This window comes from Dendrobates tinctorius, unplaced genomic scaffold (assembly GCF_039654945.1).
Source record: "Dendrobates tinctorius isolate UK_male_01 unplaced genomic scaffold, ASM3965494v1 ptg000138l, whole genome shotgun sequence".
In the NCBI taxonomy this organism is placed as follows: domain Eukaryota; kingdom Metazoa; phylum Chordata; class Amphibia; order Anura; family Dendrobatidae; genus Dendrobates; species Dendrobates tinctorius.
Window position 1 is genome coordinate 7,415,418 of NW_027361806.1, and position 26,349 is coordinate 7,441,766.

At 50.6% G+C, this 26,349-nt stretch overlaps 1 protein-coding gene across 5 annotated transcripts in view; it reads right to left on the bottom strand.

Annotated features, from left to right (window-relative positions):
- SZT2 (SZT2 subunit of KICSTOR complex) overlaps positions 1-26,349 on the bottom strand; it is a 143,554-nt gene that overhangs the window by 82,918 nt on the left and 34,287 nt on the right. For all 5 annotated transcript variants that reach the window (XM_073544510.1, XM_073544506.1, XM_073544507.1 and 2 more), the window contains exons 19-23: positions 20,504-20,672; positions 19,649-19,763; positions 19,408-19,521; positions 13,731-13,922; positions 13,069-13,172 (exon numbers count right to left, since the gene is read on the bottom strand). In XM_073544510.1, coding sequence (XP_073400611.1) covers positions 13,069-13,172; positions 13,731-13,922; positions 19,408-19,521; positions 19,649-19,763; positions 20,504-20,672 — 694 coding nt within the window. The remainder of the gene's footprint in view (positions 1-13,068; positions 13,173-13,730; positions 13,923-19,407; positions 19,522-19,648; positions 19,764-20,503; positions 20,673-26,349) is intronic.

Sequence of the window (26,349 nt, forward strand, 5' to 3'; positions counted from 1 at the left end):
CGTTTGTGTCACCAGAAAGACTGCATGTATTGACTAAACATGTCTGGTAGAGGCCTATCCAAGTGCTCGATAAGGGATAGAATACTGCTGCAATAGAACGCGACGAACCTGAAGGCGAGAGCGTCTAATTCACCTGAATACGGTACAGAACACCAGTACCACTGAAGCAGTCAACCCCAGACACGTCTCCACAGTAATACGGCCGTTTGAACTACTGTACCTGGAAGGTGGTGCTTCTGAAGCCTGTATAGCGGATATAGCACAGCTGCCATCGGCTCTAGGTATCCTGTGAACAAATCAGCGTGGAGAGAACCCGGAGAAGAGAATAGGAGACAGCCATTTCTGTATTGCGGTGCAGTCTAAGTCTGGATACCTGATGACATTAGGTAGAGTAACAGCTTCTGTGTTGCGGTCAAGGACTGGGTACCTGACGGCATTAGGCAGAATAACGGCTTCTGTGATGCGGTCTAGGCCTGGATACCTGACGACCTTAGGCAGAATAACGGCTTCTGTGATGCGGTCTAGGTCTGAATACCTGACATTAGGCAGAATAACGGCTTCTGTGTAGCGGTCTAGGTCTGAATACCTGACGGCATTAGGCAGAATAACGGCTTCTGTGTTGCGGTCTAGGTCTGAATACCTGACGGCATTAGGCAGAATAACGACTTCTGTGATGCTGTCTAGGCCTGGATACCTGACGACCTTAGGCAGAATAACGGCTTCTGTGTTGCGGTCTAGGTCTGGATACCTGACGACATTAGGTAGAATAACGGCTTCTGTGTTGCGGTCTAGGTCTGAATACCTGACGGCATTAGGCAGAATAACGGCTTCTGTGATGCGGTCTAGGTCTGAATACCTGAAGGCATTAGGCAGAATAACGGCTTCTGTGTTGCGGTCTAGGTCTGAATACCTGACGACATTAGGTAGAATAACGGCTTCTGTGATGCGGTCTAGGTCTGGATACCTGACGACCTTAGGCAGAATAACGGCTTCTGTGTAGCGGTCTAGGTCTGAATACCTGACGACATTAGGCAGAATAACGGCTTCTGTGTAGCGGTCTAGGTCTGAATACCTGACGGCATTAGGCAGAATAACGGCTTCTGTGATGCTGTCTAGGCCTGGATACCTGACGACCTTAGGCAGAATAACGGCTTCTGTGTTGCGGTCTAGGTCTGGATACCTGACGACATTAGGTAGAATAACGGCTTCTGTGTTGCGGTCTAGGTCTGAATACCTGACGACCTTAGGCAGAATAACGGCTTCTGTGATGTGGTCTAGGTCTGGATACCTGACGACCTTAGGCAGAATAACGGCTTCTGTGATGCGGTCTAGGTCTGAATACCTGAAGGCATTAGGCAGAATAACGGCTTCTGTGTTGCGGTCTAGGTCTGAACACCTGACGACATTAGGTAGAATAACGGCTTCTGTGATGCGGTCTAGGTCTGAATACCTGACGGCATTAGGCAGAATAACGGCTTCTGTGTAGCGGTCTAGGTCTGAATACCTGACGGCATTAGGCAGAATAACGGCTTCTGTGATGCGGTCTAGGCCTGGATACCCGACGACCTTAGGCAGAATAACGGCTTCTGTGTTGCGGTCTAGGTCTGGATACCTGACGACATTAGGTAGAATAACGGCTTCACGTGTAGTAAGCCGTACTACGAAGTCTGTAGTAAAGTAGATTCTGACCAGTCAATTCTTCTGACGGTAGAACATTAGGCCTGGGATCAGAAAGAGACTAACTGCACTCTCTGTTGTGTGCTATGGTTCCAACCTCTGGACCAGCGAGTTGTGGTCAGCTTCTTTATCCACTGAACCACAGTAGACAATTGCCAGGTAGCACGAACTTCTATCCAGCTGGATGTCCAGCCCAAACACTGCAGACGTGAAGAGATAGAAGCAGCACATTATTCTGCTTAGAGCAGTATGAAGCCAGCGTCCGGAGGGGACTGCAGAAAAAAGGAAGGCCGAGTGCCTGTGAGCAGTAGATATGGAAGCAGTTGCTATGCCAGGGCTCCAGCACCTTTATGTGTGAAGCAATGGTTGAGTGTTGCTCTGCTGAAATCAAGGCACAGATCTGCAATGGCCAAAAACACAACAGCCGTGTGACAAAATCAGATCTCCGATGAAAAAAACGTGCGAGTTGGCCAACGCCATGCGGCAAATACAGAAGACAGCAGCGTGGCTCTCCAAGCCTCTGTGTGCTATGCCAGACATACTGTTGCACTAGAGACCGTGCGGCAGAAGATTACAATTACGCCAGGAAAATACACGATTCTAGAGTACTATTACGTCAGTGACTGTACAGTTCAACAGTACAATTACTTCAGAGACTGTAAGGCTCCAGAAAACCATTACGCTAGTGACTGTACTGCTCCAGGGACTGAACGACTATAGCGCATTTCACATGAGACGCAATAGCTAAGATGGATCCTCTGCTCCATCACTGGACCTGCGGAAAGTGTGGCCCTGCTGAATTTTACTATGAGGGGCTTATACTCCGCATTGTACCTGATTCAGCTGAGGGGAGATCGGACAGGACCAGCTGTTTCCTGCCTGTGAAGGCACTAACAGTGTCCCACGCTGGGAGAATACGACCGCTGTGGTGGATGCCGAGGTCCAGGAAGACATCTCATTTTGCAAGTGAGAGAAGAGGAGCAAAACTGAGCAGTGACGAAGGACCGCGCTGCCCGCAGGCATTACCGGTGTGGTCACACCAATATGGCCGCTCAGGGCCCCAACCTATCCGCCTTAGAAAAGGGCGCGCCGTGCACAACTCCACTCTGCACAGCCCGAACGGGGCGGAGCCAACCGTCAGCTCTGGGGACAGAAAGATGGCGGCGAAGGATATTCTCTCTGCGCCGCAAGGGAGGCCGGATGGAGGTCGGAGCTTGCGCTGGGTGCAGGGAGCGGCTGAGCAAGGACGGGCGGGAAAAAAAGCCCGCCCGAAACAAGAGAGGACGGGGTGCGGGGCTACCGAGGACTAGGCCGCAATTGAAGCCGGGGCCTAGATTAGACCCAGAAGACCGCACACGAAGGGGGGGCGGCGCGGAGACCCGAAAAATTCTGGAGTTATCACCTGGATCCTACCAGAAAGGTAGTCGGGTGCGGAAGGAAGCGGTGGGGCGGGAGACCCGCGCTGAGGAGAGCAGGCTGCTGCCCACCTTTGCCTATTCTGCTGAATAGGGTACCAGCTGGGGGAAGCCTGAAACACAGCACTCGGCGAGCGGTGGTGAGGGCTTTGCAGACCTCGGCAGGGAATGAGCTCCCCACATGTGCGGCAGGAGAGCGGCCAGGGAGAGGGGATTTCCTCTTCTTTACCCATCTTCTTATGCGGTGTTTACCTCTTCTCCCTGTGGTGTCAGACGTCCGGAAACATGTTGCAGGATGTCACATCTCATCCAACTAACAGGCTCTGGTGGGCGAGTAGTTGGGAGACGAAGGGCCAGGACCAGGTCTGGAACACCTAACCACGCTTCTGTGCTAGGGGTTTGGGTCCTGCCGGCTAGACGTATGAGGATACGGGGTGGCAGTTCACGCCGTACTCAGTCTCTTTGTGGGAGTACAGTTGTGACCTTTCACACTGTATCCCTCCTGGTACCTGAAAAGGAACAACGCACATTGAGGTAGATAAGGGTCTAATGAAAGACCCGTGTCCACCTCCTACTGACACTAAGCTAAACTGGACATCCTACTTCCTGTCGGTAGGGTGTACACTGCGGAGGAGGAGCTAACTTATTTTTTGCATAGTGTCAGCAGCATACACCCCATGGTTTCCTGTGTCCCCCAATGAAGCCATAGAGAAAGCAGGCCCTCAGTGGGGGTGCAGCCTGCAGCGAAGGGAGGCTATTCCTATAATTACATGGTATACGGGAATTACTACAAAAGCAATTCCCCATATTCTGCAAGAATAAGAGAAATAATCCAAAATAGACTTAATATAGGTACCGTAATCAATAGCTCCATCTAAAAGATCAAGTTTAGAATGTATCTAATATTGGGCAGAAGACAAAAAGGGTCAAAGCAAATCTATCATATATATATATATGAATCAGCATTTCGGTTACAGACAGACATAAGGCGTATGTATATATATATATATATTACATACATACGCCTTATGTCTGTCTGTAACCGAAATGCTGATTCTCGCGGCCGCAACCAATCAGCGACAGGCACAGCTATTTGCAACGGTCACCTGCGCTTGCCGCTGATTGGTCGCGGCCTGGCAGCTGCGACCAATCAGCGGCAAGCGCAGTCGGGGCAGTGGTCAATCGGCCGCAGGGATTATTCTGTGAAAAAGATTAAAAAAAATAAAAATAAAAAAAAGTTAGTGCCTCCGATGTCGTTTCCACACGCCCAGCCTCACGGTCCCAGTAATGCTTTGCGACTTAGACCCTAGATGACGTCACTCTCGCGAGAGCGCGACATTATCAGCAGTATAAGCCGCAAAGCATTACTGGGAACGCGAGGCCAGGCGCGTGGAAAGGACATCGGAGGCCGTCGGAAGGTGAGAATATAAGGCTAAGTGCACACGTACCGGAACTCTCGCGGAAATTACCGCGAGAATTCCGGAATTCCAGTCCGCGGGAAAATCGCATTTTAAATTCCCGCGATTTTCCCGCGGAAAAACTAGCATTTTGCAAGCGTATTTAGCTTGCAAAATGCTAGCGTTCTCCAAGCGATCTGTAGCATCGCTTGGAGAACTGATTGACAAGTTGGTCACACTCGTCAAACATAGTGTTTGACAAGCGTGACCAACTTTTTACTACTGAGGCCGCCTATGCACCATCAGTAGTAAAAGATAGAATGTAAAAAAAAATAAAAAATGGTGTTATTCTTACCCTCCGACGTCCCGCGCAGCCGTTCCCAGTAATCCTTTGCGAAAATGCCCGCGATGACGTCAGTTCTCGCGGGATCGCGACGTCTCGCGGTAATTCTCGATGACGTCGCGCGAATGACCGCGAGACTTCGCGATCCCGCGAGAACGGACGCCATCGCGGGCATTTTCGCAAAGGACTACTGGGAATGAGAGCGTGAAGAGAAGCAGGAAGGCTGCGCGGGACGTCGGAGGGTGAGAATAACAATATTTTTTATTTTTAAATTCTATTTTTTACAGGGATATGGTACCCAAAGCCCGGAGGACAGTCTCCTCTCCTCCGGACCGTGGGTACCATCCGCAAATGTTCTGCTTACTTTCCGCATGGTGTGCACAGCCACATGCGGAAAGTAAGCGGAACAATGCATTCCTATGGGTGCGGGATCGCCGCGATTCCGCAAATTAATGAGCATGCTGCGGTTTTTACCGCGAAGCGATTCCGCCACGGTAAAAACCGCAGCATTAGTACAGCATTGCGGAATCCCATAGGAATGCATGGGATGCTTATTTTTCGCGTTTTCGCGGCAAAATCGCGCGGTTGGAAACGCGAAAAAAACGCCACGTGTGAACTCAGCCTAAGGATTTTTGTGTACTCACCGTAAAATCCTTTTCTCCGAGCCATTCATTGGGGGACACAGACAGTGGGTGTTATGCTGCTGCCACTAGAAGGACACTAAGCATTCAGAAAGAAAAAAAACTCCTCCCCTGCAGTATACACCCCGCAGCTGGATGAGATATCTCCAGTTCAGTGAAAAAAGCAGTAGGAGCTTAAACAGTCAACAGTAACGAACTATGTCAAAACCTAAGAATGCTACAAATGAACCAGTAGGCTAAACAGGGCGGGTGCTGTGTCCCCCAATGAATGGCTCAGAGAAGAGGATTTTACGGTGAGTACACAAAAATCCCTATTTCTCCTACGCCTCATTGGGGGACACAGAGACAGTAGGACATCCTAAAGCAGTCCCTGGGTGGGGAGCATACATCTGCTAATACCCAATGTACCTCTGAGTTAAGACTGAGGTACTGCCGATTGCTTCATCTGCAGGAGGCCGGAGAATGAATTTGGTAATGTTTTGAAAAGGTATGCAGACTGGACCAAGTCGCAGCCTTGCAGACCTGTTCTGCCGTGGCCTGGTGCCGAATAGCCCACGAGGCGCCCACTGACCGGGTAGAGTGCGCCTTAATCCCCACAGGGACTGGCGCGTTCCTGACACAGTAGGATTCCTGAATCGCAGAGCGAATCCACCTGGCTAGCGTTGCTTTGGACGCGGCTAGGCCTTTCCTATGCCCCTGAGGAAGTATGAACAGGGCATCTGACCTGCGGAAAGGAGCCGTCCGCGAGATGTACAGTCTCAGCACCCTAACCACATTCAGGGTGTGGAGGGCCTTCTCATTGCGATGGACTGGTGCCGGACAAAAGGAAGGCAAAACAATTTCCTCGTTGAGACGGAAAGAGGAAAACGACCTTGGGCATGAAGGACGGGGACGTTCTGAGAACCACCTTGTCCTGATGAAAATTCAGGAACGGAGAATGGCAGGACAGAGCTGCCAATTCGGAAACTCGTCTGATTGACGTGATGGCTACTAGAAAGACCACTTTCCAAGAGAGGATGGTCAATGACACGTCCTGCAGCGGTTCAAAAGGATCCTCTTGTAGGGCCCCGAGAACCAGGTTAAGGTCCCATGGTTCTAATGGATTCCTATAAGGAGGCACTACATGGGAGACTCCTTGAATAAATGTCCTTACCTGAGGTTTGGTGGCAATTCTTTGTTGGAAAAGCACTGACAAGGCCGAAATTTGGCCCTTGAGCGAGCCAAGAGCGAGGCCTGATCTTAGTCCGGATTGGAGAAACTCCAATATTCTCGGAATGGAGAATACCAGAGGGGAACGACCATGATCCTTGCACCATTTTCCAGGTGCGGTGATAGATACAGGCTTCCTAGCACTAATCATGGTGGAGATGACGTCGGGAGAGAATCCAGCCTGTGCTAAAATTCAGGATTCAACAGCCATGCCATCAAAGACAGGGCTCTGGAGTTCTGATGGTAAATCTGAGAAAGCAGATCCGAGCGATCTGGAAGTCGCCAGGTAACGTCGGCGACCAGCTGTACTAGTTTCGCATACCATGCTCGGCCAATCTGGCGCGACTAGGACCACAGGCACTCCCTCTGCTCTGATCTTCTTGACGACCCTCGGAAGCAAGGGAAGATGGGGAAAGATGTATGGAAGCCGGAACCATGGCAGCAACAGGGCGTCCGCTCCAATGGCGCATGGATCGCGCGATCGGGCAATGAACCGAGACACCTTGTTGTTTAGCCTGGAGGCCATGAGGTCCACATCCGGAGTCCCCCAACGAAGACAGATCTGGTGAAAGACGTCTGGATGAAGAGACCACTCTCCTGAGGCAATGCCTTGGCAACTGAGAAAATCTGCCGCCCAATTTTACACGCCGGGGATGTGAATTGCTGAGATGGAGGAATGGTTGGTCTCGGCCCAATGGAGGATGTGACTCACTTCGTGCATGGCCATCTTGCTCCGGGTACCTCCCTGGCGGTTGACATATGCTACAGCCATGGCGTTGTCAGATTGGATCCTGATGGGGTGACCTGCGAGGAGATGGTGGAAACTCCGTAGAGCCAATCTGATCGCTCGAATCTCTAAGATGTTGATGGGGAGACGTGATTCTTGGGTTGACCAATGACCCTGTGCCGTGTGGTGATGAAAGACCGCACCCCAGCCGAGAAGACTTGCGTCGGTGGTTACTATCAACCATCTTACTGGATGAAAAGGCCTTCCTTGATTCAGGGAGGACGTCAGAGTCCACCACTTGTGAGCTTGCCTGACCCGCAGGGACAGAAGGATCCGACGGTCCAGGGAGAACGGGTTCTTGTCCCAAACTGACAGCAACTGGTGTTGTAAGGGGAGCAGATGGAACTGTGCAAACAGAACTGCTTCCATGGCAGCTACCATTTTTCCAAGAATTCTCATGCTGAAACGAATGGAGTGAGAGGCTGGACGGGAAAGAGTTCGCACTGCCTGTTCTAAAGCTTGCGTCTTTTCTGGAGGGAGAATGACCAACCCGCGGGAAGTGTCCAAGATCATTCCTAAAAAGGAGTTTTGCTGAGCCGGTTTCGGGGAAGACATTTTGAAGTTTATCTTCCACCCCAGGCGTGAAAAAGTGTATTTACTGTGATCTCCACAGATTCTTCGCAGGCTGAAAGGGACGGACCCTTGATGAGCAGGTTGAGATACGGTAACACTACTACTCCCCGAGAGTGGAGAATGGCCATGACAGCCGCCATGACCTTGGTAAATACCCTGGGGGCAGTGGCGAGTCCGAAGGGCAAGGCCACGAACTGGAAGTGTTCCTCGTGAATTGCAAAGCACAGGAACTGCTGGTGAGACGGGCAGATCAGGATGTGAAGGTAAGCATCCTTGATGTCGATGGATGCTAGGAACTCTCCTTTCTCCATGGAAGCGACCACTGACCAGAGAGATTCCATTCGGAATCGCCGAACCGTGACGAACTGATTTAACAGAGTGAGATCCAGAATGGGACGCATCGAGCCGTCTTTCTTTGGAACCACAAAAAGGTTTGAATAAAATCCTCTGAACCTCTGGTGATGAGGGACCGGAATGATGGCGCCGTCCCTTAAGAGAGCTTGAACAGCCCGAAGGAAGGCTCTTGTCTTTCCTTTGGGCGGAGAGGAAAGGAAAAAACGAGTTGGAGGGGGAGAGGAAAACTATCTTGTATCCGGAGGACACTAGCTCCCTGACCCACTTGTCGTGGACGACCGCGAGCCAGGTGTGGCTGAAGGAAAGTAGACGGCCGCCTACTTTGTCGGTGTCCGCCGGATACCGCAACAAGTCATTGGGTAGATCTCTGAGACCTGGCTCCTTTGGAACCAGAAGCCCTAGGTGTGGGTTTCCACGGACGGTTAGGTCTGTACGAGACCTGGGAGCCTCTGTCCCTGCGCGAAGATGGACCTGATCCGGAAGAGAAGGTACAGGAGGACCAACCGGAGTTGTTGCGAAAGGAACAAAAGAGTGCCGGCTGTTGGTTGCGAAACGGCTGAGCAGCTTTTTGTTGAGGGAGATATTTACTCTTCCCCCCCGGTAGCATCAGAAATTAGTTGATCTAGTTTCTCTCCAAAAAGGCGACCTGTTTGAAACGGGAGAGAAGTCAAGGATCTTTTGGATGCGGCATCCGCCCGCCAGTCGCGGAGCCATAGGGCTCTTCTAATGGAGACCGCATTAGCGGCAGTTTGAGCAGCGTAGTTGGCAGCATCAAAAGAGGCGTCCACTACGAAGTCCGCTGCGTGAATTATCTGCCTGGCGACCGTGGTTGCTTCCGGAGGAAGATTGGTGTCCTGGAAGGAGGGAATCAAGACCTCTGCCCAAGTGGCCATTGCTTTTGTGACCCAAATTGCTGCGAAAGATGGAAAAAGCGCTGCTCCTGAAGCTTCAAAAACTGAACGAGCATGGTAGTCAATCTGACGATTGGAGGGGTTTTTTGATCGAGGACCCCTCGGACACAGACAGAAGTGTCTTTGAAGTCAGGCGCGCTACAGGCGGGTCCACCGAAGGGGACTGTAACCAATCTCTCATTAGGTCTGGGTCAATGGGGTATTTAGCCTGAATAGACTTGTGCCCTGTGAATCGCTTATGCGGACGATCTCTATGTTGCTGAACCACTTCCTTAAAGTCCGGATGGCTGGTAAATAACCTACGCACGCGCTTGGTTTTCTTAAGAGAAATAGGATGTGTTGGAGCGGGAACATTATCCTCATCCAACTTCAGGAATTTGTTAACTGATTCTATAAGAGAATCAAGAGACTCTTGATCAGATGGAGGATTCTGAGGGGCAGACGTGTCAGAATCAAAATCAGAGTCGTGCTCGCTGAGAACTCCAGGAGAGGGAGAGCGAGAGATAGGAGCCGCAGATGCAGAAGCGCGAACAGGGCTAGGGGGAAGCGTCATGGGTCCGCTTTCTAGAGCCCCGACCATCCCTTGAACGAGAACGGCCCCTGCTGGCGGACGGTTCCCTTTCAACGCCAGATCTTTCCTCGGGGGGGGGTAAGGACGCCTTCTGGTTTAAAGAGCCCTCCCGAAGGGAGAATACAGCCTGGGTCAGAGACTATACCGATCTTGACAGGGACGCAGCCCACTCAGGGATACTAGACGCAGGAGACCCGTCGGCAGCAGCGGCAGGGGGCGATTGAGCGCAGGTCCGGGCGCAGGCCGGGTCGCAGTCAGTGCAGAACGGATTAGTCTGTGCACTAGGTAAGCCAGCCTTGCAAGAGGTACACACGGTAAAAAAAGCAGTGTGCTTTTTAGCAACCCGCTTCGCTTCCTTAGATTGAGACATAGCGCTCCTGAAAAGGTTAACGGCAGAGTCTGCTGCAGGGAATGTGCCGGGAAGGGGTTAAGCTTTGATCTGGGATAGATGCAGCTTACCCGGTCCTATCTTGTGCCCCCCGGGAGGAATGGCGGTGGCCCTGCGGTGACACCCGGTATCCGGCTGCTCGCCTCACAGCTTGCTGAGGAAGAAGGATATGGTCCCCAAGATTAGGAGCGCGCGTCTCGTGCAGGCTGAGAGGCGCCAAAGCGAGGGGGGCGGCGCCAATAGCGCGGGTGGCGCTATTCAAATTGCGGCCTAGTAGGCCTGAAAAGCCGGGGTCTAGACTTTTAGCCTACCCGAGGTAGGCGGGCCGGGGCCGCGCCATTTAAATTGCAGCCTAGCAGGCCAGGGACTAAATTTTTGAGGGTAGTAATTTTTGACAGTGAGGGCAGCGATAGGCGCTGAGAAGGTGCACCGCCGCTGACTACATCAGCGCTACCCCCGGGGTCAGGACCCGACCCCATACCTCCACTCCAGCGTTCAGCGCTGTTCGGTCCTCTATGCAGGCTCTCATCCTCCAGGATGAAGCAGAGCTGGAGGAGTTCTTAAAGGGGCCACGCTCAATCGACCCTCCCTATGATAGGGGGATGGAGAGCTATGGGGCTGATTCAGGGCGTATGTCGGTATCCGGCTGCTCTGTCCTGCTCCGGACGGGAACTTCCATCATCCCCAAAGGTAGAGGAATCAGCCCCAAAAACATCGCAGGAAAGTGTACGGGGAGGTATACTCCACGTGCTTGCCTGTTGTTGGTTCGGGGGAGAGCGAGCCGTAGAAAGGAACCGTAGCCCCCTTCACTCCGTTAATTAAAAAATAAAAATTTACAGAAAAATTCAAAATTCAAATAAAAACGGTGGGGTCTGAAACCAGACCCAAGTGCCTCCTACAGACACTAAGCAAGAACTGGAGATCTCATCCAGCTGCGGGGTGTATACTGCAGGGGAGGAGTTAACTTTTTTTCTTTCTGAATGCTTAGTGTCCTCCTAGTGGCAGCAGCATAACACCCACTGTCTCTGTGTCCCCCAATGAGGCGTAGGAGAAAACATTTTTTCTATTTTTTATATATTTTTTACATGCTATGTTGGTCGTGGCCTACGAATCAGCGACGTGAGCGGTTGCACTGCGCCTGTCCATGATTGGCCGCGAACATAGCATGTTAAAAATAAAAAATAGATGGCCATGGGTAACAAAAACACAAAGATACTCACCTTCCGGCGGCCCCCAGACTATTTCCCTTATCTCTCCAACGCACCTGGCATCGCGGTCCCAGTAATGCTTTGCAACAAACACCGCTGATGACGTCCCCTCTCGCAAAAGTTACGTCATCTACGGTCCTTAGCGCTAAACATTACTGACATCGCGATGCTGGCCGTGTGGAGAGGAGAGCGGGGGGGGCGCACCCGCGTTGCTGATTGGTCGCAGACAGAGGCCCGCGCCAGTGATTGGTCGCGGATACAGGGCCGCGTTGCTCATTGGTTGCGGACAAAGGGCAGCAACGCTCATTGGTGGCGGATACACGGCCACGGCGATGATTGGTCAGGACGCTGACTGCCATTACTGCTGCGTCACTGATTAAACTGCCGAACACGGCCGCATGCGCTAATTGCTCATGACGCTGAGTGCCATTACTGCTGCGTCAGAGGGCCGCAACGCTCATTGGTGGCGGCTACACGGCCGCAGCGCTGATTGGTCACGACACTAAGTGCCATTACTGCTGCGTCACTGATTAAACTGCCGCATACGGCCGCATGCGCTGATTGCTCACGACGCCAAGTGCCAATTCTAGAATACCCAATGCGTTAGAATCGGGCCACCATCTAGTAAACATAAGAGCCTCTAGAAAGTTTGAACTAAGAACCCAGGGGTAGCAAAATAAGACACTGCAATAAAAGACTAAGGCAAGCCTGTCGAAACGCGCGTCGGGGTAGTAGCAACGCAATATAACACTAAGGTAACTCATTCCTTAATATTAAATACACATGCATGCTTTTTTAAAAGACCTATAGATAATTTCCCTAAAAGGGGTTCTCCACTAGTAGGACAACCTGTTCTTGATCAAAATATTTGGCCTCCATAAAATAATAAAGCTTACACTCCCCTCTTCTGCCAGCGCCGTTCCCACAATGTCAGCACATGCAGTCTCCGGGGAGCTCGTGCGGGGTTGTGACATGTGATGCCAGCACCCAATCAGCCCTGGCGTTACTCTCTCCGCCTTCGGACAAATCGATCATGAATAGAAGTCAGGGCTGTAGCTGATCCCAGGATTTCCTCTTCATGTTTGATTTGTCTGAAGGCGGAGACAGTGACACCAGCACTGATTGGCTGTCAAAACACCACACGAGAGCTCTGGGGAGAGCGCGTGCCGACACCGGGGGATATATAGACGAGATCTAAGTTACATGCGGATTCCCTGCGATCATGCAAAGCTGCCAACCTTTAAGGGAGTAATCCAGGTACTAGAATTATATCAGGGGATTGCAGTTTATGCAGTTTCCTACTATACTGGTGCAGTGATTCTGGCGATAGGCAGCCGGTCCTAGTGATTGATCCGCCCTGCAACCTTCGGATTGGGGGACCACAGCCTCTGCTTTGAGGGGGGATCAGCAACTGCCAGGAAATCACGATGTCCCGGCAGACAGGGATCGGAGGAGAGACGAGGCGGATGCCGATGTATAGTCACCAAGGTTTGTGAGCTGGAGAAGACTGGGAAACCAGACTGCAGTTTGCAATGAGGATCTGACCCCATGTGACTGTTATAATGAGCCGGAGACAGTCAGTAAGCTGCCATACCTGTAATGCGCTGACTGAATTTGGTGCGTCATGGTGACTGTTATTATGAGCAGTCAGAGAAGAGTCTGCAGCTTCTTCTGAGATTGCGCTTCTTGAGGATTCCTCTGTAAGAGAGCAATAGAGAGCATAATAAAGCTGCAGTAGAGAAAGACGTCTCCTTTTTACCCCACCTTCTGAAGGCTTGTACCCCATATGAACCCTTCATTCCTGCAGTTATCCTACAATATAATTTTTCTCACTGTAGGTAATAAATGTTCTGTACTTTGCAATTGTGATTGCAGCTAAATTGATAATTGGTCCCTTCAAATGGCCCAGAAAGCCTCTGTCACACTGTACTTTACACTGCAGCTCTGCTTGTACAAATTAATTACTTTTTATCTCTGCTACATGAGAGCTAAGATCAAATCACCAATAGTCTACTAAAATCTCAATTGGAAGAGGGTTAGCAGGGTTTCCTGTCCTTCCCCATTGCTTTACACTGCAGCACAGCTTGTTCAGATAAAACAGCTGTGTATAAGTGTAAACTCAACAAGGCATTAAACCATGAAGGCAGGATAACTACAAGTAGCCGCCATGAGGTTAACCCGCTATATAAACTCCTGCAGGAATCAGAGTCGCTCGCTGGTGGAGAGGAGGGAAGGGGATACTAGCAGTGAACCCACCTCGTGAGTAAGTGAAGGGAGATGGATGCCCGTCACGATCACGTTGAAATACTTGATCCATAAAATTCAGGTGGTCTTCATCATCAAGTGGGATCTCTTGGTCATTAAGTTCGCCCTGAAGGCAGCTGTGAAACAGGCTGAGCAGCATGTCGTTCGGGAGAGAGGACTCAGCAGAGGAACTTTCTGCGTCAGCTTTATATAATAAAAAAAAAAAAAAAAAAAAAAAAAAAAGTTTATAGTTGCAGAGAACGTCCATCGTAAATCATTATTACATTGCTAATTTCTTAACAGGATTTTTAGTTGCTTACCGTAAAATCTGTTTCTCTGAGCCTTCATTGGGGGACACAGGAACCATGGGTGTATGCTGCTGCCACTAGGAGGCTGACACTATGCAGAAAAAAGTTAGCTCCTCCTCCGCAGTGTACACCCTACCGACAGGAAGTAGGATGTTCAGTTAGTGAGAAAGCAGTAGAAGTAATCTGTAAACGAGATAAAAACCACAGAAACACAAATCCAAACTGTAAACAATATTATACAGTAACGGAGCTGTTCAACTTGGGAGGGTGCTGTGTCCCCCAATGAAGGCTCAGAGAAACATTTTACGGTAAGCAACTAAAAATCCTGTTTTCTCAATCGCTTCATTGGGGGACACAGGAACCATGGGACGTCCCAAAGCAGTCCTCAAGGGGAGGGAACAGCAAATAGCTCCATCAGGACGAGGAAGTCACCCTCGTCACCTGCGAGGTCTTTTTTACCCTGACCGGCACTTGCCGAAGCTAGGCATGGGCTCTGAAGAAAACCTCATGGACCTGTGGAGGACATATCATCGCACTGCAGAGGTGCCAGACGAAGGCCCAAAGAGTACCGTCAAGAGGACACACACTGCCCGGGCAGAGTGCTTTGTACTCAAAAGAACGCAGTCCTTCCAGAGCCGGCAACCCTACTAATGCTGACCAGTTTCCGCGAACAGAACTCTAACCTGAAGGCCAGAGGACCTCTACACTTGAAGCCTGAGCTTGAGAAGTACCGTTGCTGTGGCCAAGTAGCCTGATGAGAGGGCGTCAAGAAGGAAAAGTCCAAGGCGGACGAAAGAAAGGGAATTCAGAATGACGGAGAGTGGACCCTTGATCCACAGGAAGTGCACCACAGCTGCTACAGACTCTAAGACCCCAGGAGTGGTTGAGAGTCTGAAAGGGAAAGATACCAACTGAAAAGGATAATGAACCCGTTCGTTGCAAGAGCAGACATCGCCAAGGCCCTGAAGAACTCAGGACCTGGATAAGAGCTTCATGGAACAAGGAAAAAAATCATGCGAGTCACAGAAGGTAAGTGTTGAACGAAGAAAATTTCATCCTGAAAAAAAAACAAGGATGGACTGAGTCCTAGATCCTCAAACGTCATGCTGAGGAAAAAGCACTGAAGAGCGACGAGGCCTAGCCTGAGGAACGGGAGCGCTTGTCCTTCCGGTGAGCTCCTTAATAATTTGGCCTATTGGAGCCACACGGAAGGAACGGAAAGTTGGTGAGGGACCTCTTTGGACATAATTTCGCTCGTGAAACCGAAAGAAAAAATGGACCCTTAGTTTTTCACCTAATCGTTCCCATCTATGTCTCCATGCAAGAAAAATTTTTTGGACACTGAGGACGGTCAAATCTTCCGATCGGTCTCCAGAAAGAATGCTCTGTGCAAGCTAGGCCACGCTTCTATAGAACTTTGCAACACGAGTGGGGGCTAAGGCAGGACACGCTATGGCGGCAGGTGCTTTGAAGGTTGACCCTGCTAACTACTGTGTGAATTCAACGTTGGTATCCCTGAGGGATGAACATCTGGGCGAGGAAGGACCGTAGTGGAGAACTTGGAACCGGAGGGTTCGTAGTCGCAGAAGTAGTCTAATTTGTGAAGCGCTCAGGAGAAAAAAGATATACCGAGGCGCCCCCTTGTTTGGAAACGGCTGAAGTCCGTTCCATGAGAATATGACAAGACCTGAAAGCAGGCCCTGAGAACCTGCTAAAGAACCGAACACTGAAAACATACTGAATGGAACCTGGGGATAACCTGGATCTCATCACTGCAATGTAGGCACAGGTTGGCTATGAAGAGACAACCGATTGCTCGATTAAGCAGGTAGACTGAAGACTACTGGATGACTTTTCAGACTGAGATCAAGAGGAAGATAAACCCAACATACAGTTATGAGGGTGAATATGGGAAGAAAATAGTCCAGCTGGACTTATATAAAAATGAATAGTCGAGCAAGGAAAGTCCACAGCAAAACATGGAGAATGACAACTGCAAAGAAAGTTGGCTCTAGGTAGATCAAATAGACCCCAGAAAGACAACTAGGCTGATGAAAGGAAGGTCAATCCTTATGACGATGTAAACTGCCAAATCCATCCTGGAGGGGATTGCAGTGTGTAGATCCGCGTGCCTAAGTCTAAGACAACACGCGCCTGAAGATCACAGTGAAAAAAATACAATTCTAGCTGAAATAAGAAACATGTTATCACCAGACTCATCCTTAGATCCAAGACTGGAGCAGCTTTCTACCCCGGTCGATACTTGCGCAGAGTGAGATCCCACTCCTGTCTGAGGTGGGATACTTGTCCCAGTCACGGTCAGAAGTCACATCTGTGAGCTGCTGGAGGCTTTATCTGGTGTCTGTAAGAAAGAATAGGTAAGTTCCGACAAATAAGGAGCTTAGGTATTGTAGTAGCTCGAGGGCCCTTAGGACACACTAGAAAGTATAAACTACTATTAGCCAAACATTAATGATAGGCATAACACACCGGGCAGTAAAGATAGCCTGCAGACGGTACTGTAAACTGATCAGAAGGTGGGACAAACACTTGTGGAGCAACTCACACTTAGGGTCCAGATCATGCCACAGTAAACCTCAACCATCCGTACCTGACACGAGTGTTTGACCTACCTGAAGGTGGAGTATACAGTTATGTTGCTACCGAAGTCCGCTCTGTGGTACAGAGATCCACTCCGTTTGGACATGGTAGCCTTTTACGTTTAACTGTTAGCAAATCACAGATGTTATTGACCATGAAATATGCAGCTGAAAGGTGTCTTAGACTCACATGAAAGACTTGAAATCGCAGCTGCAGCCCGCCAGAGGTAATAAATGCCGGCACCTCACCTCGAGTGGTGATTATACGGGAGCTAGGCAAAAACTGCACAGGACTCTGAGGAACGTGAGAGAGGGCGTTCCTGACTCATCTAACAATGGGACAGTAGAGCCGGGCCGGTGTAGTCGATGGACTTCGGGTACGTTTGAGTTACCGGAAAGATGGCGTGTATTGACTAAACCTGTCTGGTAGAGGACTATCCAAGTGCTCGATAAGGGATAGAATACTGCTGCAATAGGACGCGAGGAACCTGAAGACGAGGGCATCCGACTTACCTGAATACGGTACAGAACACCAGTACCATCGAACCAGTCAACCCCCGACACGTCTCCACAGTAATACGGCCATTTCAACCACTGTACCTGGTAGGTGGTGCGTCTGAAGCCTGGATAGCGGATATAGCACAGTTGCCATCGGCTCTAAGTATCCTGTGAACAAATCAGCGTGGAGAAAACCCGGAGAAGGGTATAGGAGACAGCCATTTCTGTGTTGCGGTGCGGTCTAGGCCTGGATACCTGACGACCTTAGGCAGTATAACGGCTTCTGTGTTGCGGTCTGGATACCTGACATTAGGTAGAATAACGGCTTCACGTGTAGAAAACCGTACCATGAAGTCTGTATTAAAGCAGATTCTGACCAGTCAATTCTCTTGACGGTAGAACAGTAGGTCTGGGATCAGAAAGACTAAACTCTACTCTCTGTTGTGCGCCAGGGTTCCAACCCCTGGACCTGCGAGTTGTGGACAGCTTCCTTATTCACTGAGCCACAGCCAACAATTGCCAGATAACACGGATTTCTATCCAGCTGGAAGTCCAGCCCAAACCACTGCAGACGTGAAGAGATAGAAGCAGCTCATTATTCTGCTTAGGGCAGTGTGAAGCCAGCGTCCGGAGGGGGCTGCAGAAAAAACGAAGGGCGAGTGCCTGTGAGCAGTAGATATGGAAGCAGCTGCTATGCCAGGGCTCCAGCATCATTATGTGTGAGGCAATGGTCGAGTCGTGCTCTATTGAAAATTAAGGCACACCTGCAATTGAGGGTGGAACCTTCTACCAGACAAACGCCATGCGGCAATTACAGAAGACAGCAGCGTGGTTCTACATGGCTCTGTGTGCTATGACACCAGACATACTGATGCACTAGAGACTTCGTGGCAGATTATTATTACGCCAGTGAATTACACGCCTCTAGAGTACTATTACGTCAGTGACGGTATGGCTCTAGAGTACTGTAACGTGTGACTGCACGACTCCAGAGTACCATTACGTCAGAAACCGTACGGCTCCAGGAAACGCGTTACGTTAGTGACTGTACGGCTCCAGAGAACCATTACGTCAGGGACTGCTCGGCTGCAGGGTGCTATTCCGCTAATGACTGTCCCTATACTACTATCGATTGTACGGTACGACTATAGCGCATATCCATGAGACACACTAGCAAAAATGGATTCTCTGCTCGTGACTGTACGGCTCCAGAGAACCACTACGTCAGGGACTGTACGGCTACAGGGTGCTATTCCGCTAATGACTGTCCCTATTGGGGGAAAAACGGTGGGGCGGGGGCACCGCGCTGAGGAGAGCAGGCTGCTGCCCACTGTCTCCTATTCTGAGGGAAGGCACTAACTGAGGAAAGCCTGAAGCGCACAGCGCCCGGCGAAAGAAGGGTGTATGATCCGCCGGCCTCAGCCGGGAAGTGAGCTCCCCACAAGTGCGGCAGGAGAGCGGCCAGGGGAAAGGGAGGACTAGGCCCCAATATAAGCCAGGGCCTAGATTACCAGTGACCGTCTACACCTGACAAGGGGTCTCCTCTTCTTTACTTATCTTCTTACTGAAGTCGTCCTGACGGTTGCCGGACGTCACGTCTCATCCAACTAACAGGCTCTGGTGGGCGAGTAATTGGGATACGGTGGGCCAGGACCGGGTCTGGAACACCTAAGCACGCTTCTGTGCTAGGGGTTTGGGTCCTGCCGTCCAGACATATGAGGATACGGGGTGGCACTACACGCCGTACTCAGTCTCTGTGTGGGAGTACAGTAGTGACCATTCACTCTGTATCCCTCCAGAAAACCTGAAAAGAAACGACGCACATTGAGGTAGATAAGGGTCTAGTGAAAGACCCATGTCCACCTCCTACTGACACTAAGCTAAACTGAGGAAACTAGTGCCGGTCGGTAGGGTGTATACTGCAGAGGAGGAGCTAACTTTTTTCTGCATAGTGTCAGCCTCCTAGTGGCAGCAGCATACACCCATGGTTCCTGTGTCCCCCAATGAAGCGATAGAGAAATATTATCGCAGTCAGAGCTTCCTTTTTCTCATACACAGCAGCACATCCGCTGTATAAAGGTAAACAATAAAATCCTGTCTGCCTGCAGCCATCACTAGATCTTGACAGCTCGCTGTACATAACACATGCAGTAAACTCCATATTAGCACCAATTTAATATCTAGAAGGATGATTTGGAAATTTAGATCAGAAAACCTAGGCTGAAACAACATTGCTTCACTTCCAGACGCAGCACATTCTGGAGCCGGCGCTTCGGTCTTTACCTCTGCTGAGCGTTAAGAAGAACATTTCAATCTGTTGGCATTTGGGCAAAAGTTTCATCAGGTCAAAGTGAAATGGGACCTCTCTAATGCAATGGCCGCTGCTCTCCGGGGGATCTGCAACAACGAGACAAGTACACTATCAATGCAGGAGACAAGCAAGCTTATGTTGGGTCGGGAAACAGTCAATGGCCGAACATGTCGACAGGTTTCGGAGGTGTGGGGTCATTTTGCATAGCCTCACCGGTCCGGTCAGTTTTTGTCAGGATGGGGGAGCTGCCGTCTCTGTTTTGGCAAAGCTGTACAATGTACTCGAATGTCAGCATGATGTTTATACAGCTCTGATCTCTGGGAAAAAGCTGCAATAATAAGAAGAAAAAAAAAAAAAAAAAAGCAATCACAGATCTGCAAGAACACAAGCAACGGGGACCACAGTGAAAATACAAAGTGAGGAGACCGAAAAGAGTAACTAGACAGCAAGATTAAAAAGCAAAAGAGCGATGCACCTCCTAAACGGGTTACCCTCCATTATTCACTTCTGCACCGGAGCTGAGCAGAGCCGATGAAGTTATGACCCCAAACACGTGCATGAACGGTAGATATTGTGCATGCATATTGCCAAGTGTGTGGTGATAATGTCATCGGCACCGCTCACCAAAGAGGCACCAGATAACCCCTTTAATATCCACTGCGTCTTACGCCCGTGTGCTTCTATTTGCGTATAAGTCAGTGTTAGTAATTTGCCCTCTTTGTATTACAATTTCTCACCTTTCCTCCGCTTATTAAATGGAAACAAAATCAGAAATATTAAATCTGTTCAAGTTTTCAGACTCGAGTCAAAATCGAGAATGTTTTTATTTATTGACAGAAAGCAGAGATCTTAAGAAAAGGATGAGCAATTGGAACAATATTATAAAGTTGCAAAAAGTCTATGGCGGCTTTAAATTTAACTAAGACTAACTGCAACAAAGATAAAAAGGAGAAAAATTACACAGTACTGAAAGCCAACAAAAAAAAAAAAAAATTACAAACATGCACGGTGTCAGCAGAAACGATGAGGCGTGGTGTGAACGAGGCCTCTCTGCTGCCAGATACTCACTGATTGAGGGATCTCCGAGTACGTTAGTCCGTGAAGATGTTTCCAGCGCTCCGAGGTCCCCGCGACATATCCGCTCTGAGGTTCCACCCAGCATTCAGACACCAGATGCAGCTCCGAGTCCTGCTCGATGGCTTCCACCTCCGTGTCATTGTCTTCATCCGTTGAAAAGCTGCATAATTGCGAAAGGAAACGGTTTAAAAACAGGGGGAAAAAAAAAAAATATGATATTGCCATCAACATGCTGGAAAAAAAAAGATGGATTTTTGGTTCTTACCGTAAAATCTTTCTTGGAGCCTTCATTGGGGGACACAGAATACCATGGGTGTATGCTGCTAGGAGGCTGACACTATGCAAAACAAGAAAATTAGCTCCTCCCCGTCAGTATACACCCACCGACAGGCACTAGGCACCTCAGTTGGTGAGAAAGCTGTAGGAGAAGCAACGGAACACTCTAAACATATGTACCAACCCAACAAGGGACTCAAAGACCGAACACGGTACAAATTAAAACAGGGAGGGTGCTGTGTCCCCCAAAGAAGGCTCCAAGAAAGATTTTACGGTAAGAACCAAAAATCCATCTTCTTTATCGCCTTATTGGGGGACACAGAATACCATGGGACGTTCCAAAGCAGTCCCAAGGGTGGGAACAGCAATAAGGAACGAAACAACAGGAAAGGCTTAGGTCGGCCGATGCACCACCGCCGCCTGCAGAACCTTCCTACCAACAACTGCATCAGACGAGGCCTGGGTATGAACCCTGTAGAACCTCGCAAATGTGTGCAAGGACGACCAGGTCGCGGCCCTGCAAAGTTGCAGAGCCGAAGCCTGGTGTCGAACGGCCCACGAAGCTGCCACAGCCCGGGTGGAGTGAGCTCTCACTACCGGAGGGGGCCGTTTTTCCTGAAGTCGGTATGCTTCCTGAATGGTAGAACGAATCCAGCGAGCGATCGTGGATTTGGATGCCGGAAGCCCTTTCCTGTGACCTTCAGAGATGACCAGCAATGAATCGGATTGACGAAGTGAAACGGTCCTAGCGAGGTAGACACGCAAGGCTCTAACAACATCCAGCTTGTGGAGTGACTTCTCAAGAGGGTGAGAAGGAGCCGGACAAAACGATGGAAGAACGATATCCTCGTTGATGTGAAAGGAGGAAACCACCTTTGGCAGGAAGGAAGGAACGGGCCTGAGGACGACTTTATCCTGATGGAGCACCAGATAAGGAGAACGGCATGACAAGGCCGCTAACTCAGAAACTCTTCTGATGGATGTAATGGCAATCAAAAAGGTTACCTTCCATGACAGAAGTGACAAATGAATGTCCTGGATGGGCTCAAACGGCGCTTTTTGGAGAGCGCCAAGAACGAGATTGAGATCCCACGGTTCTATTGGTGAATGATGAGGAGGAGCCACATGAGCGACTCCTTGGAGGAACGTCTTAACCTGCGGTAAGGAAGCGAGCTCTCTTTGAAAGAGGATAGACAAGGCAGAAACCTGGCCCTTCAGGGTGCTGAGAGACAGACCCAAATCTAAGCCAGATTGGAGAAAACCCAGTATGGAAGGAATGGAAAAGGCCATTGGAAAAACTTTTTTATCGTCGCACCAACGGAAAAATGCCTTCCAACACCTGTGGTAAATGCGGGAAGAGGCTGGCTTCCTGGCTTTGATCATCGTCTGAATCACCTGGCTGGAAAAACCTGATTCTTTTAGGATTGCGGCCTCAACAGCCATGCCGTTAAATTCAGAGACCGAGAATTCTCGTGGTAAAGGGGGCCTTGCGAGAGAAGATCCGGATGGTCTGGAAGTCTCCAGGGAACATCCGCGAGCATGTTCACCAGTTCCGCATACCAAGGCCGTCTCGGCCAGTCTGGAGCCACAAGAATTACTGGAACGCCTTCCGATTTTATCTTCTTGACCACTCTTGGGATCAAGGCAAGAGGTGGAAAAAGATAAGGGAGTTGGAACTGGGACCACGGAATTACTAGGGCGTCGCAAGCGACGGCTAGAGGATCCCTGGACCTGGCTACGAAGCGCGGAACTTTGTGGTTCATCCGAGATGCCATGAGGTCGACGTCCGGAGAACCCCAGCGCTTGCATATCTGATCGAAGACTGAGGGATGGAGAGACCATTCGCCTGACGCTAGGCCTTGACGACTCAGAAAGTCGGCTGCCCAGTTTTCCACCCCTGGAATGTGAACGGCGGAGATTGCTGGGACGTAACGTTCCGCCCAGCGCAGAATCCTGGCCACCTCTGACATGACTTGGTGGCTGCGCGTGCCGCCCTGATGGTTTATGTACGCCACAGCCGTGGCGTTGTCCGACTGAATGCGGATCGGCTTGCCGACGAGAAGGGGTTGCCAGCGAAGAAGGGCCAGAAAGATCGCTCTGATCTCGAGCAGATTGATAGGAAGAAGAGCTGCCTGTGGGTTCCAGTGTCCTTGAGCCGTCCTCTGATGAAAAACCGCTCCCCAACCCAGGAGGCTGGCATCGGTGGTGATGACTTGCCACCGAAGTGGGAGGAAGGACCTCCCTTGGAGGACTGATGAAGACATCGTCCACCAAGTGAGGGATTGCCTCACTTTGAGAGAGAGGAGAATGGGCCGGTCCAAGGACCTCGTCGTCTTGTCCCAGACTGAAAGGAGGGACAGCTGAAGAGGACGAAGGTGAAACTGTGCAAAGGGCACTGCCTCCAAGGAAGCTACCATCTTCCCCAGAACTTTCATGCAGAATCGAAGGGGAATGGGCGTTGGCCGTTTGAGGGCTCGAATCCCTTTGACCAGAGCCTCAAATTTGTCCCTCGGAAGAAACACCCGGGCCAGGTTCGTGTCGAACTCCATGCCTAAAAAGGTCAGACGCTGAGTGGGGCTGAGAACGGACTTTTCTTTGTTGACTAACCATCCGAGACGGTCGAGAGTATCCAGGGTTATCTGAAGACTTAGGAGACAGTCTTGACGGGACAAGCCCTTGATTAAGAGATCGTCCAGATAAGGAATGATGAGAATCCCTCTGGATCGAAGGATGGCCATGACCGTCGCCATCACTTTCGTGAAAACACGGGGGGCATAGGCTAGGCCGAAGGGAAGAGCCGTGAACTGGTAATGATTTTCCTGAATCGCAAACCTGAGATATTTCTGATGCTGCAAGCAAACCGGGATGTGAAGATAGGCATCCCGTATGTCCACAGAACAGAGAAATTCTCCGGGCTCCATTGAGGCTATCACCGATCGAAGAGACTCCATTTTGAAATGAAGAATCTTCACGTGGCGATTGAGCAATTTGAGGTCCAGGATTGGCCGTAGGGAGCAGTCTTTCTTCGGGACTACGAAGAGATTTGAGTAGAACCCTGAAAACCGTTCGTCTGAGGGAACGGGAACAATCACTCCGGCGGAAAGAAGGGAGGAGACGGCCTGAAAAAATCCTGGAATGTGGGACCGTTGTCTTGGAGGTCGAGACAGGAAAAACCGCCTGTCTGGAGGGGACGAAAATTCGATCTTGTAACCGGATGCGATGATTTCCCTGACCCAAGCGTCGTCGACAACCGACAGCCAAGCGTCCACGAAAAAGGAAAGTCTGCCTCCCACCCTGGAAAAACTTCCAGGTGGGGGTGCCCCGTCACTTGGAGGCAAACCTACCGGAACGGGCACCTGAGGATCTAGAGTATTGTCCTCTAGATCTCCAGCGGGGAGCGGGCTTGTAAGAAGGTTTCTTCTGCTCTCGCTCCCTAGATGCGGAAGGACGCTCTTGCTGGACAGATCTCTCTGTGGACGAGAACGGACGAAAAGGCCTAAAGGGCCGAAAACCCTTTCTACTAAAAAGGCGTCTTGGTCGAGACTGGGGGAGAGAAGTACTTTTACCCCCAGTGGCATCGGAAATTATTTGATCCAGCTTGGCCCCAAAGAGCCTAGAACCATGGAAGGGCAGATTGGTGAGCGACTTTTTTGAGGTGGTATCCGCATTCCACGACTTTAACCAAAGAAGTCGGCGTACAGCCACTATATTGCTGTTAGCCCTTGCTACGCAACCGGCCGCATCCAAGGAGGCGGCTAAAAGGTATTTACCCGCATGATTAATTTGATCTGCTAGATCTGCCAGCTCGTCCTGGGGAGTCGCCGCTAAGGTGCCCCTGCGAAGAATTTTAGCCCAAGCTGAAATGACTTTAGCCACCCAGGAGGAGGCGAAAATAGGGCAGAGGGAGGCACCAGAGGCCTCAAAGATAGACTTCGCCAAAGATTCTAACTGCCTGTCTGTTGGATCCTTAAGCAATGCACCGTCTGGAAGGGACAGAACCGTCTTAGAAGCTATGCGAGAAACGGGAGGGTCCACTTCAGGGGCTTTGGTCCATTTAGAAAGCAAATCAGCCTCAAATGGGTACAGAACATCTAAATACCTGCGGCCCGAAAAGCGTTGCTCAGGGTGCTCCCAATGTTTGGCTAGAGTAGTATCAAACTCGTTGTGGTTTGGAAAAGTTTTGGGTGGGGGCCTTGATCGTTTAAATGGAACAGAATATCTTCCTGAGGAAGGGGCCTGTCCTGCTTAATCTCCAGGGTTTGGAAGATAGCTGAAAGAAGACTATCGAGCATATTTCGTGTTTTAGACATGTCATCTGCTTCTGAACTAGATCCTGATTGTGGATCGTCGTCTGACCTAAGGTCGTCCACTGAAGGAGACAGACACCTGGGTGAAGCAGATGGGCCTAGCGAGCTGGAAGAAGAGCCCGATAGGAGACGCTTCCTGGACATCCTACTCGGCCTGTCCCTCTGAAGGTCGCGGTCAGGAGCGGACGACTCACCTTGAGAGGCGGTCGGAGCAGCGGTGGCTGTAGATAGCTGAGGCAAACGTTCTAGGACCTGGACCAGGGACTGAGAGACTTTGGTCAGATCGGAGACCGACTAAGACATAACTACGGCCCATTCTGGGAGAGGGGAAGTGCCCTCATCACGGGAATCTGTGTGCTCCTGAGAGGCCGACATAGCTGAAGGACTGCAGGACGGGCAGAAAGGAGATGGCTGACCCGAAGCCCACTTCTTTTTACAGCGCGCACAGGCGTAAATGAGTAGCGGTGGGCCTGAAACAGAGTTCCCCTGCAGGGTTGGGCATAAGGAAAACTGCGCTGAATGGCCGCGGGAATTGGGGAAGAACTGCGGAGGAGGGCTAATATTTCTGCATAGAGCAGAGCCTACCTAGTTCCGGCGAACAGCAGGAACGCTGCTGAAGTGTCCCCCAAGCAGCGCAGAAAGGCAGGACCGAAAAAAAACGGAAATGCCTGATGAGGTGAGCGGTGGGCGGAGCTTAGCGGCTGAGCCGCAATTGGAGCTGAAATACCAGAAGAGAAAAAGGAGCCCTGTGATGGGCTAAAAAAGGCGCGAGGACAGCACGCTCAAAAAGGAGGAGGAGGCGCGCTGACAGCGGGAGCTGAAACCGAAAGTGAAAGTCGGCACCGCAGCCCCGTGATGGAATCGCCTGTGAAGAGAAGGCCTGTAAGGAGGTACTGTGCGCGCAGAAGAGCTTGCCCAGCTGTGAGAACGGGGTGAGAAAACCCTGTATTCAACCCCTTAATATAAGTGGAGGCGCGCGGCTGGTGAGAACGGCGCCCGTCAGGCAGGGAGAGGGGCGGGAGATTCAAACAGCCTGATGTGTTCGGCTGTCCAGTTTCCCACCGATGTGCCTCTTGGTAATGCTGCGGGCAGGAGGGATCGTACAGGCACTTACCTGACGTCCCTGAAGAGGATGACCACAGGGGCCTCTCACAAGGGTAGTGGCAAGCCGCTGGCCGCTGTCCTCTGTACCCGCATCCTGCAGAAGACGGCATTAACCTCTTGATGGCGAGGAAAATCTTGCGATCGCCGTCT